Raw genomic sequence first — 16963 nt, 5'->3', positions numbered from 1 at the left:
TCCCAAACAACAAACAAAAATCATTACAGCAAGTCAGCAACTCTCTCTCTCTCACACCCATTACCGGTTTCAGTCGTAGCTTGTTGGTTATTTGAAATAACTAATATCGTGGAGGTTACGGTTTAAAATTTGAATAATATCATGGAATGAGTGGGGTAGAAGAAAAAAAATTATCGATTCTACACACCAAAAATAAGCATTTGAACCCAAAATAAAATTTTGGAGGCCAAGATGGTACAATGTTCCCGGCAGCCTAAGTAATACGTAACCCAATGAACCTAACTCTTAGTCGAGGCTATGTCGTGAGCAACCCGGAATGTTTCAGGACGAAGTGGTGTTAGCTCAGTGGTTAGAGCGCCCACTACCTATGTACGAAGTCATGGGTTCGAGTCACCATGGGAGCAGGCTAAATGAAGCCTACGTACCTACTTGGAAATCAAGTAAGAATAAGGTAATTATGGCTATATAATCAAGACAATTATTAAGCATGAGGCTTATTAGATTTTTGGATGTGTATATATGCAGCCATGGCTTGGGAAATTTTCTCTTGTGTACACCAATTTTAAAAATTACTAGAGAGTGTGAAATTTAGAGGCAGGAAATATATACTTTTGTTTTTGTTTCTACAATTACACAAGAATAAAATAGGTCTCAACTCTCAAGTGGTCTCCTGGAAGTACTTCTTTGCTTGTACCAGTAAGATGATTAGGCCAATCTGGCCAAGTTATCACACACACACCTCATAGAAGGTCTTCTTTCAGGGGCTCTAGCAACACAAGCAAGAGCAATATTCATTACTGTAACAATTTCCTCTTCCATGTCTACATCCGGAGCTAAGAAACGGTCTAATACATCAATGACTGCCTTCCTTTCCTCAATGCTGATCTGGAACCATTCAACTAAATCAATTTCCACAGAACCAACTCTGCTGAATGGCATTTTTGCAGAAATCATCTCCAGCATAATCACCCCAAATGAGTAAACATCGCTTTTCTGGGATGGCTTGGCAACTTTGGAGGCTTCAGGAGCTTTATAGCAAGGCTCTGCTGCCGCTATCGAGCTTGCAGCCCTCTGCACATATGGAGAATTCTGAAGGGATGATGTGTCAGTTGTGATTTGTTCAAGTTGAAAGGATGAGGATTCTTCAGTTACTTTGGCGAGGCGGCCTAGTCCGAAATTGGAGATATGGGGTTCCATGTTTTGTCCAAGATGTACATTGCTAGGCCTCAAGTCACCGTGGACATATTTTCTTGGACTATATTCATGAATATAAGCCAAACCTTTTGCCAAGCCTATCATGATTCTGAGACGTACAGGCCAAGAAAGAGGTGTGAAAGATATCATGCCTGCTTTTCCTAGCAAAATCATATATTACATGTGTCAGAATAAGCATTGATAATCACAAAGAAAAATTTTAGTCTGTCTGAAGTTTGATTTTAGTAGGGCTTGGTTACCAACTTACCATGAATTGCAGTAGCAAGGTCACCGTTCGGAATGTAATCATATATGAGCAGCTTCTCATCTATGGACCAGCAATATGCCAGAAGAGTGGTGATATTTGGATGCTTCATCTTTCCAATTGCTTCAATTTCAGTTTGAAATTCCTTAAATCTTTGGGAACCTTCATCTCCAAGTCTTCTCACTGCCAAGGTTCGTCCATCTTCAAGAACAACTTTATACACAATCCCAGTTTTACTCTTACCAAGGAAGAAAGCAGAGGCTTTCAGCAGTTTGTCAAGATCTAAATTGACATGCAGGTCCAATTGCACAAATTGGTAATGCTCCGGATACTCTGAACCGTGTTTAGCAATGCAGAGAAAGTCCTTTGTGGGCGTCAGTGTCTGTTCAAAATGTTGACTGACTTTACAAGCACAGATCTTCTTATACCATTTGGAGAACAATAGACCAGAAAGACAAATCCCAATAATGATACCTGCAATGACAAAGACCACAGCACATGTACTAGAGTTGCTGCTCCGACCTGAATTACGAGGCGGATTGTGAAACAAGGATTGACAATTTGAGGCTTGAGTGCTTGAACAACATGAGGTCTTCAACGGCGGTCCACAAAGAAAAAGATTGCCTACAAAAGCTGTTGGTCCTAGATTGATAAGAGATCCAATCTGTGGAATTGGTCCGCTTAGATTGTTGTAACTGAGATCAATATAAACTCTCTGAGGAAGGTTTCCTAGGCTTGCTGGTATAGAACCATTAAACAAGTTGTGAGACATGTCGAGAGTTGCTCTCAAAGTCGACAAGTTGCTAATGCCCTTGGGGATGGAACCGCTGAGCCGGTTGAAGGAAATGTTGAGCTTTTGAAGACTTGCCAAGCTGGTGATACCATATGGAAGGGAACCAGAGAAATGGTTTTGAGCAAGGACAATACTCTTTAGTCTCCTGCACCGAGCTATAGATAAAGGTATGGAGTTATTGAATGAATTTTGTGAGAGATCTAGTGTATGTAGGGAACTGAGCATCTGTATCTCAGCTGGAACAGACCCGGATAATGAGTTTGCTGATAGTACCACACTCTGGAGCTCCTTTGCATGGAACAAATCTAATGGCAGTCTTCCCAAAAGCCTGTTGTTCCTGAGATTCAGACGGCGGAGGGCAGAGAGGTTCCCAAGAGCAGAAGGGAAAGTCCCGGAAAGATTTTTGTTTGGAAGACTGAGAGATACAACTTTCTCTTGTTTGCATGTGACTCCATCCCATGAACATGGGCTTTGGTCTGAAGAGTTCCAGTTATTCATAGAGCCTTCGGCATACTCAGTTAAGGATGCTTTGAACGAAAGTAGTGCTAAACCTTCCTCATTTACACAGCTTACAAATGCAAGAGAGTTGAATACAAGCAAAACCAGGAGAAGCACTCGCAAAACCATGGTACAAATAGGCAAACTTGACACAGTTCAAAATGGGGTTTGGTATGGAAAGCAGAAGATGGTGGAGGGAGAGACTCACAATATATGACAGGTCTGTACTTGCTGCTGGTTCTTCAATGACATGTAACTAAAACTTCTAATGAAGCTGATCGAATTACACCTTTTGGATAAATGAACTTCTTTTTTTTCTTTTTTTTCTTTTTTGAATAAATGGACTTCTTTTAAGATAAGCCTGAATGTATGATCAACTGGATTCATAAGTAGGCATGTAGTAAGTCAATTATGTAAAACCAAGGCACTTTAATTGATTGCTTAGCCATGAATAGGTCTTATTAAAGGTGTCAAATCTGGTCTGGACCATCCTTATCACTTGAACGCAATTGGAGGCGATGTATGTGTCTTGATTGGCGGTGAAAGGGCAATTAGATTATATTTGGTATGATGTGTTTGACCAGCAAATTGAGTCTCGCAAATGCCAGTTTTACTTGTGAAATATTCAGCAAGAGCTTCTGTTTTTTTTTTTTTGGGTATGGTTGCGGAAATTCGTGTATCACAATACAATGGAGCAGACCTTTGTTATGACTCATGTTTTGGAAGAGGAAAAGTTATATCGTACATCAAAATATAGACCAATTTTTTATGGTCATAGAGCAGTTCGAAATTAAGCTAAGTTAGTCTATTAATGTATAAAGCCAGTTTATTTTTATATCAATCTAGTCAAATTAATATACTGGACGAACAACACGTATGATGGTATCATCAATCTTCTACTCTGGTGGTATTCGATTAGATAGGACAAAATTTGCTAGGCATGCCGTATGCTTAATTAAGCATAGGAAACTTATATAAATATGTCGTATATAAATAATGTTGTATGATTAAAGTATATATGTGTTACTTTGTTCTTCTAACACAACCAACACGTAGACAATCAATGTGAAAAACAATCATTGCACTTACAGGACGAGAATGGACCCAATTGGAGACCTCACGATGATGTCTGGTAGCTGTCACTACATCCGCCACGAAGTTGGCTTCATGATGAACAGGGCTTAAAGAAACTGTTGTGCAGCACAAAACAAGATCAATTCGACCAAAAATTTAGTCCTCCAAGGAACTTGAATATGACCATTGACACTATCTAGAAGGGTATTTGAGTCTCCTTCAACTTGAATACTACGATACCCTTGAAATTAAAGATAGCTTGACGAAAACCTTCCCGAAGAACCAAGCCTTTATTAACTTGGTTCTAGAATGAACAGGCAAATCATTAGTTTGCCATAGAGAGGCTGATGAATTTAATAGAAAACCTGCCATTTCCAGCAGGAGTGCAGGACCCCAATTAAAAGGCGGTAGTAAAGCTATAGAAAAAAATCTTATGAACAAAATATCATTAGGTAAATAGATAGGAAGCTTAGGAACAATCCAGGCACCACTATATAATCACAAACTCTATCATTCAGATCAATTTGTGATCAGTAGTAGGAGACCCAATTAAAGTGCCAGTAGTAAATTTCAGTTCCACTACCCACAATCCATCTTATAACTTTAGTTAGCAAAGTTCTAGACTACTTCTAGCTTCTAGAATACAATCCATCTTATAACTTTTGTTAGCAAAGCTCTAACTTCTAGAATGCATTTCAAAGCAGAAGAAGCAGCATGTTTTCTTTAGTCAAGACTCAAGAGAAAAGAGCTATATATGCCTAAGATATTTAGCAGTGGTAACTTTAACCCACTAATTATCAGGTTCAGTAAGGAGTTTCCAACCATGTTTAGCTATGCTGCCTTATAAATCTATCTGTAGACCTTAGACCAAGTCCTCCTCTAGTTTTAGGTGAGCAAATGGCAGACCAAGCAAGATAGGAGGGTTTTTGGATCGTTGACACCAAAGAACTTCTTCAACAGTATGAATCTCATGAAGTTGATAAGAAATAGATCTCTCTAATGGTAGCAAGTTAAACCCCTTGGTAATGGTGTGCGTAGTCATATTGAACCTGCAGTAAATGCTCATGAAAAGAATTTTTTCCTTTGAAACAAGTTACCAAAGACTGTAAAGTTCCAGGTCTTAGCTAAATTTGTGTTTAATTAAACCTAGATAACTACACAAACGGAGAATTAGAGGTTGAAGAACGCGTGCTTGCTGTATGATTATGACTAGCATGCTTACAACTCTAATCTCTTGTATTACAGACATGAAACCTTCACAGCTATGGCATTATTGTACATGGATACTCTCTCACACACTACTAGATCATTCAGAGTACATATTTTTGGAAACCAAAAGCTTTATTGAGGAGCACTTACTAAAGTGGACTAGGCTTCGCATAAACTTGAAACAGCTCACACATCTTTTGCAATTCTCTTACCCCCAAAAAACTTGCCCAGATTAGGCATTACCTTCGTCTTTTTCTGAATGGGGAAATTATTCATATGCCGAGCTCCAGGAGAGGCAGATTTTCGGAACTTGGCTCGCCTTGATGGAGTTAAATTTCCATTAGTTCGCCGGTTTCCAGATGCTGCATTTCTGTCCCTCTTTTGTCTCCAAATTTGTAATTCTTGTCCCTCAAGCATCCTCTGTCCAGAAGGTTGTCTTTCAGGTCTAGAGGCCTTCGTTTCTTTCAGCTCTTTCTCAGCTAAGTCCATCTTTATCAATATTTCCTTCTCACTGGCCTTTATAGCTTCAACCCAAGCCTGAGCAGCTGCTACCTTTTTATCAGCAATTTCTTCAGCCCCAACTGCACGTCCAGTCAAGTACTCATATTCAAACTTGGATATGGTAATTGAAGAACTACTCTGAGCTGCAGAAGCTCTAGCTCTCATGGTATTCTCAATAAGTGTTTTGAGGTTTTCAAGAGCTACAGCCTCTGAAGATTTTACTGCTTCAAGCTCTTGCATTGCAGCCTCAAATTTTTCCTCAGCTATGTCTATATCCGATTCAATCTTGAGTATTTCCGACTTAATGGTTGCAGCTTCTTCACTGGAATGCTCCTTCTCTTTGTTTGCGGCATCAGCATCTTTCTTAAGCTGTTCAAGAGTGAGTGAGAGACTGGATTGAATTGATTTTGCTTTTTCTTCAGATGCAGTTACAGCTTCCAACTTGACTTTGGCTCTGAGAAGCTTTGAATTGAGATTTTGAACAGTTAAATCTGCTTTATCCTCTGCCTTCTTTATCCGAGCTGTCTGATCTGTGATATGCTTCATCTCGTTTCTTATAACATCCATGGAGGCCATGTACTGGAATCCTTCTTCCTTTACTGCAGCCAGTTCTTTCTTTGCCGCCTCTAGTTCTTCTGTGATTGAGTGTAACAAGGGTGAAGCTTCCGAGTCCTCTGCTCTTTGGAAACTGGTTTCCGAAAGCTGAAAGCTATCAGTCATTTGACTACTACTTTTGTTCATTCCTTTAACTAGCTTTAGTTCATTCTGTAACGCATCGACATTAGACAATGTGACAGACAATTTGGTTTCAACTTGTTTTGAGTGATCAATCTCTTCAGTAATATCTTTCACTTTTTTCCTGGTTTCCTCCACTGCAGATGAGAGTTGATTGGCTTCTTGTTGTCTCTGAGCTTCAATATCTCCAAATTCTTTCAAGGCTTCAATCTGAGCCAACTCAACTAGCACTTGCTCTTCATCAGCTTCCTCAATCTCCTTCCTGATAGCTTCCGCCGAGCTTGTATAAAACATCATCTTTTCATTTGCGGCTTCTGCTTGCTTCTCTGCCTGCGATTTCTCTTCCAAAACATTAGCCATATCGATCTTGAGCATGCTCAGTTCCTGTTTCAAAAGCTGCAATTCTCTCATGACTTGTTCATAATTTTTGTTATTCTCCACATGATCATTCCCAACAGGCAATAATACTCGATTATCTCCACGCCTTCTCGGTCTCCTTAGTGCTTCAATCTCTCTCGTGTGTCCTCTGGCCATCAAGTTTGATTCCTCAATTACTGAGGAGAGATCTTTGGCTATCTTCTTTGCATCATATAACTCAATTTGCGCCTGTTCTTTGACCGAGTCTGTGTCAGTTCTGGTTTCTCTGTATCGACCTATGTCCCTCCGTGCCATATGGAGTTCTCTTGCTCTTGAAGGGGACTTTGGTTGTAGACAAAAAAATGCAAATGTTTTACATACATTAAATACGGCATACTTACATTTACAATACAGACTAGTACATGAATGCAACTCAAATTAAGTCCGAAAGAAACTAGATATGAAAATGTGATTATACCTCTGGGGAATCAAATGGGGGCTGTTGTCTCTTGAGCAAAGGAGAAGGACTACCTTCAAGTGTTCTATCTCCATATACTAGACTGTTAGCAGATCGAACTGACCCAAATCTTCTTCTGCTCATCCTAACCTGTAAGTTCAACACAATTCTGTTAATTTCCACTAAAAGATTTAGCTCAAATTTGAATGTGGACGGAAACAAACATGAAACTGAATCCTTACTTGCAAATGTGCATGCGTTCAGGAAGAGCTAGCTGCTTGTTATCCGCAAGGAAGAGCTTGCCTGAGGCTTGATGCTGGTTCTTGTTCTTGGTTTTGTTTCTAATACAGACCGTTATATTATTCGTTTCCATTTGAGAAGGGAACAAATTAGGGCAGCTCATTCATTAACTGGGTCTGAAGAACTGATGATTGGCTTATATTGGAACTATCGCCAGCCACATATCTCCTCCCAATTCCCCATCATCTAGTCCGTTTTCATTTTATCCCTTTCCATTTAAATTATGACTTTTTCTTTGGTGTGAAGTGAGTGAGTGAATTCAAAAGGTCGTTTGGAAATACTGACTACTGGCTTTCTTTGTTGGTATTGCTATTGGTATTTCATTAAGAGAGGAATCAGAACGCACCATCTCCAACATGTCACGACCCACTGGCGATACAAATTTACAAGCTTAGCTAATGAACAGCCGTTATAAAGGTTAACTGTGTTGGAGTTTTAACACTGTAAAAATAGAAAGGAAATGAAATGGAGCCTCAATTTTGATCAAATGAAACAATAATATTATTACACACAATGAAACTGAAGTGGGTATAGACTAAAGACAAGTCACAGACGACGACAAATTTGGCAGGGAGTGAGAGAAAGGACACATTTTCAAGATTTGGAGGCATATGTGCCACGTTTTCAGAGGCCAAACCACCCAAGTAGCCAATAAATAATAGAAAAATAAAAAAGGCCAAACCACTATGAATCAAAGTATGAAGGTGTGCCTAAATGATGATATCAAGGCATTTACGAAGGATAATAGGAAGCATCGTTTTTTAATCTCATTATGACCGGAAGAGATTCTTTCTCGATCAGAATAGTGGTTCCTGGTGCTCATGTTAGTCATGTGTACCGAGAAGCAAATGGTATTACGCATAGACTTGCTCACCTTGTTAGTGGTGTTGATGAGGAGTACATGTGGTTGGGAGAGTCCTGATATCATTGGAGATGTACTTCTCGAGGACTATAATACTCTTCCCACGGGGTTTAGGCACCATGTCCCTTGGGTGTATGCTTTCAATTCACATGAATACACTATGCGGGAGCTCCACATACCTATTTTCAAAAACAAAACAAAAAAATATTAATAATAATAATAAATATGAAGGTGAACCACGTACAGTGAGAGACACAGAACTCCAATTTTGGTAAAATTTTCCTTTCATCTCATCAGAAATCTAACCTTTTCTCGTTGTAGTGATCTCAAATGGTCCAGCAAATCATTCTTTTCTTCCCCTACAAGTATTGCATTTGAAGTTCAGCATTTTTCCTTTTGACATCATGGAATTTCTTCAAGAAACGGAAAAAGAAGATGTGAGACGCCCTTGAAACACAAACAAAGCATCTGTTGTTGAGAAAATGGAGAAAATCTCAATCAATGCCACGTGAAAATGAACTTGAAAGTGAAAAACACTAAGAGCTTAAGCTTTCCCTAATCCCTAGAAAGAGTAACCATAGAACAACAAAAATCGTATATTGGATTGTAAACAAACCTGATTCAAATATTAAAAGTATTAATTACATGAATAAGATCCAATGCAAGTTGCCCTATTGCGTAATACGTTCAACTCTTTAGGAACCAGGCTTTGATCGCATCATAGAGCCTTTACTTTCCACTTTTCCTTATGTCATTTTTCTGAAAAACTTGTAGAACTGCAAACTACTTCCTTTCAGTGCAAGGATTGTAATGATTGAAAGAGAAGTAAAAGAAAAAAAAAAGAGAATTTATTTTATGTAAAATCCACCCAGGGGATAAGAAAATGTCCAAAGAATAAAAATTACAAAAGAAAGAGATAAATAAATGTAGCATCAATACTCCACAAATAAGAGGGAGATCTACCCAGTTCACATTTCCAGACATACGCAAACTTGAATCACAATCTACTTAGTCCCAACATCCTTGCAGAAAACTAAGTGGGTTGGGTTACGTTTCATAACATGAGTCACACACAACCAAAGTCTCAACCAGTTGGTTTCCTACTTCCTTGTACCCAATTATGTACAAAAATCTCCCCAACACCACACCTGTTACACCACTCAACATAAACCCTTGCAGGGTGTCATAATTACAGTGCATTTTATAGTAAAACTAAATACCATGTGGCAAGTTTTCCTAAAATTACCCTTTTAAATTTCAACTTAGAGAAGATATTAAGAGTGAACATTTTGAATGCTTAGGAGGTATTAAGAGTGAACATTTTGAATGCTTAGTTATGGCGAGTGAAAGCTAAGAAGATGTACTGAGAGTCATTTTAGGGGAAAGAGTCATCTTAGGGAAAGACAACAATTCATGTTGCGCGTGAATGGAAGAGAAAAAGGACATTTATGTATCCTTATAGACTGAAAAGGATTTTAACCATATTGAAACACATTATGAACACTCAAGTTGAAGGATAAGTGACAAACTGTGAGAATAGGGAAGAACTTTATTTGTAATGCAGTGGTCCCATCTAACATATGGACACAGTGACTTCTCGTTAATTATACATTTTATATAAACAAAATAGGGCACAATCATGAAAATCTTTAAATTTCACACAATTCAGGAATCCAATCAATCAGAAGGCAAAAGATTGAATGCATTTCAAAACAATGTCAATACATATACCTGATCATCAGAAATTTTTCAGAATGATTGACCCCAAACTCTCGGTCTTTCCCGGACTCTTCTCCTATGACTTCCTTTGCCATAGCCGACTCCGCCACTCATTGAAATTCAGCAATGTGGCAGCTCAGTAGGCACCCTCCGAGACTTCACCTGCATTATCATAAAAACATGAACCATCATTGCATCATTGGCAAGCAGGACATGACACAACAGATTTGAACCCTTTTGCTTGAAATTATATGATATCTCAGAATTCAGATCTGTCAAAAGGTTCTATCAATCATAATAAAGGAGTTTGGTTTGTATTGGGAAATTTTGAGCTTCTAAACAATGCAGAAGAAAATTTCACAACCAAAAGGGAAGATTCTGGTAAATTTACTCTCACCTTCACTTGGACATCACTTCCTACTTTTCCTACAGTGGAAGATTCCATATATGCTAGTGCATACCTTTTGATACAAGATAAATGAGCATGGAAATGGAGAATATATTTTGAACCTCAGGACACACTTTACCCAGGCCTCGAATCCCCAGATTCTCCAATGGGCATTCAGTAACTACTCCAGCTTTGGGTGAAACTCATCTTTTGAGGAGACTTTGAATATATTTGCACTTTTAAGCGACATCCTTGTAAGTCAACATCTGATGTTTTTGATGTTTATTTTTCAATTCTTTTTCTTTGCAAATGTCAAAACTGTGTTCTAGGCAAAGCCCTATATTCAGCATTCGTTGATGTATACCTGTGGCAAAAGAAGAAAAACCATACTATGATCAATAGACCTCCAAAGTGATATCGGTTAGTGGCGGGAAAAAAAAAAAGCATACTTTTAACATAAATGTCTCATAGTATGTCAATTGCTATCTTCATTTGTTTCACCAATCCATTTAGTATGCTACTTATACTTTCACTTTGAGAATGTGACGAGCATCCAACAAGAAATTCATGCACAACACCATTAATGCTGATCCAACTACAGCCAGGCTGCTTGGTCACTCCCTTTTCCCTCATAAACCGCCTCAGAGAAGAGACATCACCCCATCGATGATCAGACGCAAATGCGTTAGCCAGCATGACATAACCCCCGGTATTGTTGGGGTCAGATTGAACAAGTTTACGGGAAACATATTCAGCATAGTCTAATCTAGAGTGGAGCAGGCAACCTCCAAGCAGAGCACCCCACACAATACTGTTAGGCTCAAAAGGCATGGAAGTTACAACCTCGAGAGCTTCTTCAACTAGGCCTACTCGGGCAAGGAGATCAATATAGCAGGCATAATGTTCTAATTTAGGTGCAATAGAAAAGCCTGAGGTCATATCCTTGAATATTTGACGCCCTTCCTCTGAAAAACCTGAGTGGTTGCATGCACATAAAGCACCAAGGAAGGTACCAGCATTGGGTTGTAAACCAAAATCTTGGATTTTTGAGAATAGCCTGAGGGCTTCCTCTCCTTCACTGTTAACTGCAAGACCCATGATCATAGCATTGAATGAAACAATGTCTTTCGACACCATCTGATGAAAAACCTCTTTTGCCTTCTCCAAACTCCCACATTTGGAATACATGTCAATCAATGCAGTGGCTAGAATTCTGTTTGATCCAATCACACCTCTATTTCCTTTAGATTTCAAGTATTCATGAACCCACCTACCAAGCTCTAAATCGCCAACTTGAGCACAAGCTGAAAGCACACTGACCATAGTAACATGGTTAGGTTTACGAGTGGGATCTCCCACCATTACACGGAAAACACTTAAAGACTCCACAGGAAAACCATTCTGAACATATGCACCGATAATAGCATTCCAAGGCAGCACACTTCGCTTCCCACTGTCAGAAATTCCATCAAATGTTTCCCTGCTCTTCTCTATTTCCCCCCATTTCCCATACAGATATACCAGTACAGCGTTAACGGAGTCCGAACCAACATTCTTAGAATCCACATTGTCGAAAACTCGGGACAGAATCAAAACCCATTTCTCAATCTTTGACATGTCAAGATTCGAACAAGCTGATAAAACACTGACCATTGTATCATCCTCCGGCCGCAAATTTCCCTCAACCATCACCACGAATAACCGCAAAGCTTCCTCAGCCTTCCCTGACTGAGCATAACCCGCAATTAAAGACGTCCAACAGCAAACCACGCCCTTGTCAGGCATTTCATCAAACACCTGGCGTGCAGAACCCAAATCCCTGAGTCCCTTAGCATACACAGCAAGCAGGCCATTACAGACGAACTCGTTGCGAAGAAAGCCCATCTTCACAACATGGGTGTGAATTTGCTTGACATAAACAGAATCCCCGCAACGAAAGCTACACGACTTGAGAAGGAAAGAGAAGGTGAAGTCATTGGGCGAAGGGGAGCTCTGTTTCAGGGTTTTGAAGAGGGAGAAGGCATTGGAGAAGAGACCCTGTTCGGAGTAGACCCTGATGATGGCGTTGAAAGGGAACACATTGGGTTTTCGGAGGCCATGAAAGACACGGAGAGCAATGTGAGATGGGTAGTGGCCAATGAGACGAGTGGCTATCAAGTCGTTGTGGTGAGCACCAAGAACAAAGATTTGGGCATGGATTTGAAGGAGATGAGAGTGGGAGATACGACCTTGTAGCAGAGCAGCTAAGTCGGCAGAGATGTGAAGGGCAGAGTGAGATGAATAGCAGCAAGTCTTGAGCTTTTGAGATGAGAGAAACGAGTTCATGCTTTTTTTGGTGTATCCCCCAAGTTTGAAAAGCCATTGGTTATATTTGGGACATTTATGAGCAAAACTACGTCGTTTCATTCCGTCTTACCTATGACAGTTTGTGACTTTGTGTGTTTAAAAAGACACTGGTAGGTAATTTGCTATATTAATTTTCATTCTCATTAATGTATGGTAAAAACTGCGACCATATTCAATATGATCTGAAAATTTGGTATTGATATCTCGTGTGTTGCAGCTGTTGCTCAATTATTGTCTTTCTCGTCCCTAGATCTAGATTTGATTTTCGACTTGATTCTTGACCTTGATCGGACCCAAATCCACCACCTTCAATGAAATTCTTTGCCACAACTTTGTTTGTTTAGTCAACTCGTATGTTTCTTTGAGAAGGACTGAAGACATTTTTCTACTTCATATTTGACAATGTTCTACATGGCCAAGTCCAAAGGCTGCAAAGCCTATATATCTGGGCATGTTTTTTTCTTTCTGTTTTTGTTTAGAATGAAATTGATTCTTGGGTTAGATTTATTTTCTTTTTGTGTAGGTTTCTACGTTCTTTTTAAGAAAAAATAAGAAAGTGCCGTTTTGATGTATTAATTTACTTTTAGTATAGTAAGAATAATTATTAATAAAAAGAAAATATATGGTAAGAATAATTAGGTTGATTGTTTATCAAGTCAATACGGTATCAAGTGTACAGGAGTAGTTTGGTTTTCTTTCCTGGTTTGGTTCATTATGTGTGTTTTATTTATTTTTCTTCCGAGAGAGATAGAGGACAATTGGAACAAAATAAGATTGTTTCAATCTAGACTCGTCTTTTTGCTGAATTAATTAGGTCGATTGCTTGTCAAGCCAAGTAAAGCTGAATTGTAGGATTTAACTTTAATTCTTTTCTCTGCGCGCAGTCTTTGTTTTGCCGACCACCATGAGAGAGAGTACAATTGCTATTGATACCAAAAGAGTTTGCAGTAGTTCCCAATCGTCACTTGTAGCTGTACCCGTCTCTGATCATATTCATCACTCGAAAACAATAAAACGATCATCATCAATAGCAGTAGCAACAAGACCATCATCAATATTGATGAATAATACTACTAATATTGGTGATCTTCCGGAGGATGTGTTGGTTGAAATCCTGAGTCGACTTCCTCGCTATAAATATGTTTCTGAGTGCAAGTGTGTATCCAAGCGTTGGTGCAGTCTCATGTCTGATCCTAGTTTTATTGGTCGCTTTCTGTGTCTCCAAAGTGATCATAAACAGACACAAATAATACGTACTCTGATAAACAGAGACGGGGTGGAATTCCTTACTAGACTATCATCGTCGGGCAAGCCGCTAACCCCGATATTCGAAAGACTTGTGAGTTTTCACCATTTGAAAGAAGAGCCAATTGTGGTAGGTACGTATAATGACTTGGTTTTGTGCTGTGCCAGCAATTATTATCAACGTGATTACTACATCTGCAATCCATACACATGCCAATGGGTACCTCTTCCTCCCCCTCCTCAACTCTGCGAGTTCGCACCAGTGGGATTCATCTGCGATCTTCCCTACTACCAGTATAGGAAAGACGATGACAATCACGACCAGAAAAGACAATGCATCCAACTTAATGCTGATTTTAGGTACAGGGTTGTGAGATTAATTACTGATCGTAGAAATATATCCTGCAAATTCAAAGTACAGATCTTCTCTTCTGAGACCGGTGAATGGACTGAATCAATTGTATCAACCCAATCACTTGTCAGGTATGGTGACATCAATAGCCACATAAACTTTCCGTACAATGGGGTGTTGTATTGGATGAGTCATGATTGCACCTTTCTTATTGGGGTGGATCCATTCATGATCACCGACAGGAACAGTACTAGTTTACCTAGCACTAGCAGTTGTAGTACTCCTGATGATAGTATTGATCACTACAGATGTCGTTTCATTGAATTTGATAAGCGTGACAACAATTATGATCTTGAGTGTGTAGGTGTGAATAGAGGGTGTCTACAGATGTTAGATTATGACTGTGAAAACCATGTTTTGTCTGTTTTGGAGTTGAATGAAGAAGAAATCTCTGCAGGAGCCGGCAAATTTTGTTTGGATCAGAGGGTGAGGGATTATGCACTAGATTGGGAAATGGTTCCAGAAGATGATGATGCTGATCAGTACCTAGTTTTTCTTCTTCCTTTTGACCCTAATGATGATGGTACCTTGTACTTGCATATACGTGACAATTCAAGAATTGGACCGATTTTCACGTACAACATTCATACAGCAGAGTGGTCAAAAATAGTTGAAAAGATTTCACTCGAGCGCTATTGCTTCTACCCACTGGCGCTCCCCTGGTGGCCAACACCAGTTCCAAGTAGGGCTGGGATTGGGCCCGGCCCGTGTAAAATTTATAGAGCCCGGACCCGGACCGGAATTTTCGGGCCGGGCCTAAATAACATTTTTTCAGTTTTGGGACCGAGTTGGGCCCGGACCGTTTTTTTCGGGCCGGGTTTTCGGGTTTTTCGGGCCCAAAAGGCTTAAAAAAAAAAAAACTAAAAAAAAAAAAAAAATAGCCAGATCTGAGAACAGATCTGCTCCAAACCCAAATTCTTCTCAGATCTGCTCCAAACCCAAATTCCTCCGCCCCCCAAAGCCGCCTAACCACTACCATCCAAATTCCAAAGTCGGGTTTATCCGTATTGATCAGCAATTAGTATACAAAATAATCATTTTATAATTTTATTGCTTGATGTGAACAAGGGTTCTGAGACTGCTCAAGGAGGAGAATCCAAAAGCCAGGAGCAAGAAGAGAGATGGATGAAACCAGTTGAAAAGGAATCTCAACATATGCAAAGAGAAGGTGGCAGACCAAGTGAAAAAACCAGCCAACCATTCAATTACAAAGGGAGGGAGCGCGAGAGGGGTACTGGGTCTCTAATGATCTATAATTAATCTGATGGAGAATGAGGACTAGGAAGAGAAGGGAAAAGAAAAAGAAAAGAGAAAGGAGGCGTATGGGAAAAGAAGAAGAAGAAGATAAGAAGAGAGAAGAAAAAAATAAAAAAAGGGGGAGAAAGGGAACAAGAAGAGACATGATTCTCTTGAAAGAAGAGAAAGAAGAGAGAGAAGAGGAGAATGTCAGAACAGAGAAGAAAGAAGAGAGAAAAGAATAAAATAGTTGTAACAAAAAAAAAATGATAAAATAATCTATGCAATTATACATGATTCGGGCCTTTGGGCTTTTTTCTTCTTCTAAATCTAAGGCCCGAGCCCGGCCCGTTATATAATGATTTCGGGCCGGGTTTTATAAAACTGACAAAAAAAAATTTAAGGGCCCGGACCGTTCGGGCCGGTCCCGGGCCGGTTCCGGGTCGGGTTCCGGGTTTCCGGGCTAAAATCCCAGCCCTAGTTCCAAGACTACCAGTTCGGCTTTTGAGATGAGAGAAACAAGTTCATGCTTTTTTGGTATATCCCCGAGTTTGAAAAGCCAATGAGTATATTTGGGACATTTATGAGCAAAACTACGTCGTTTCATTCCGTCTTACCTATGACGTTTGTGTGGCGTACTTTATTGTCTTTCTCGTCCCTAGATCTAGATTTGTTTTTCTACTTGATTCTTGACCTTGATTGGATCCAACCACCTGCTTTGTGGTATTGGTTTCTTTAAGGTTTTAATGAAGCCGAACTGAAGACATTTTTCTACTTCTTTAATTATACTTGACTATGTTCTATGTACATGGTGTAAGAATACATGATGCACACAAGATCATATCACAAATCACATAACACACAACCTGCACAAGAACAAAACAATTTTGCAGCACACCAGAAGCTTTCCTAGTCCCAGTAGGAGTAATCACCTGGATTGACACTTTCAATCCCTGCAGCCACAGCTTGTCCAAGAGCATTCATCGAGGCAGACATCTTCTGAGATCACGAATGAGCAGCTGCACAATGGAAGAAAGTCTTCTATGTTTCAACACCAGATGCTTCAGAATGGGGCTGAGAATGTATGCAAAAATGCAGTGTTGAACATAGGGACTTTCTCCTCCTTATATATTGGCCAAAACCTTATCTCGGACTCATCCCATAAGGAGCCCTCGTTTTACTTCATGTTTATCAGTTTAGGAGACTTAAAACTTATCACAACACTTCATGTTAATCAGGTTATTAACAATGAGAGTCCTACTCCTATCAAGAGATATACATCTCGATAGGTGACTGGTATTAGAGTTATAATCACATATTTCTTGTTATTTATTTAGCTAGATCAATTGTTCTATTTACTTAATGCTTTTAG

At 39.5% G+C, this 16963-nt stretch overlaps 3 protein-coding genes across 3 annotated transcripts; all 3 read right to left on the bottom strand.

The window, feature by feature from the left end:
• Nucleotides 1-532: 532 nt before the first annotated feature.
• LOC133735476 (receptor protein kinase-like protein ZAR1) lies at nt 533-3154 on the bottom strand. Its single transcript, XM_062162882.1, has 2 exons — nt 1463-3154; nt 533-1355 (listed from the first exon to the last, which is right to left on the bottom strand). The coding sequence occupies exons 1-2, from the start codon at nt 2877-2879 to the stop codon at nt 706-708; spliced, it is 2067 nt and encodes a 688-aa protein (XP_062018866.1). The 5' UTR covers nt 2880-3154; the 3' UTR covers nt 533-705.
• A 1847-nt stretch (nt 3155-5001) lies between these two features.
• LOC133724670 (protein PLASTID MOVEMENT IMPAIRED 2) lies at nt 5002-7483 on the bottom strand. The gene is made up of 3 exons (XM_062151454.1): nt 7326-7483; nt 7105-7233; nt 5002-6968 (listed from the first exon to the last, which is right to left on the bottom strand). Exons 2-3 carry the CDS (start codon nt 7225-7227, stop codon nt 5220-5222), a joined length of 1872 nt encoding a protein of 623 aa, XP_062007438.1. The 5' UTR covers nt 7228-7233; nt 7326-7483; the 3' UTR covers nt 5002-5219.
• A 130-nt stretch (nt 7484-7613) lies between these two features.
• LOC133724671 (pentatricopeptide repeat-containing protein At3g12770-like) lies at nt 7614-12745 on the bottom strand. The gene is made up of 6 exons (XM_062151455.1): nt 10802-12745; nt 9977-10716; nt 8862-9021; nt 8552-8713; nt 8258-8424; nt 7614-7752 (listed from the first exon to the last, which is right to left on the bottom strand). Exon 1 carries the CDS (start codon nt 12675-12677, stop codon nt 10818-10820), a length of 1860 nt encoding a protein of 619 aa, XP_062007439.1. The 5' UTR covers nt 12678-12745; the 3' UTR covers nt 7614-7752; nt 8258-8424; nt 8552-8713; nt 8862-9021; nt 9977-10716; nt 10802-10817.
• Between the last annotated feature and the right edge of the window lie 4218 nt (nt 12746-16963).

This window comes from Rosa rugosa, chromosome 1 (genome assembly GCF_958449725.1).
Source record: "Rosa rugosa chromosome 1, drRosRugo1.1, whole genome shotgun sequence".
NCBI lineage: Eukaryota > Viridiplantae > Streptophyta > Magnoliopsida > Rosales > Rosaceae > Rosa > Rosa rugosa.
Note: the sequence above shows the minus strand (reverse complement) of the source record. Positions and strands in the feature narration are given on the sequence as shown.

Excerpts from the sequence above, each read along its gene's own strand:
- LOC133735476 (XM_062162882.1), bottom strand. The coding sequence starts at position 2,879 with ATGGTTTTGCGAGTGCTTCTCCTGGTTTTGCTTGTATTCAACTCTCTT. Across the intron at positions 1,356-1,462 it reads CCTTGCTACTGCAATTCATG|GAAAAGCAGGCATGATATCT; the intron begins GTAAGTTGGTAA and ends TGATTTTGCTAG.
- LOC133724670 (XM_062151454.1), bottom strand. The coding sequence starts at position 7,227 with ATGAGCAGAAGAAGATTTGGGTCAGTTCGATCTGCTAACAGTCTAGTA. Across the intron at positions 6,969-7,104 it reads CCCCATTTGATTCCCCAGAG|TCCCCTTCAAGAGCAAGAGA; the intron begins GTATAATCACAT and ends CTACAACCAAAG.
- LOC133724671 (XM_062151455.1), bottom strand. The coding sequence starts at position 12,677 with ATGAACTCGTTTCTCTCATCTCAAAAGCTCAAGACTTGCTGCTATTCA.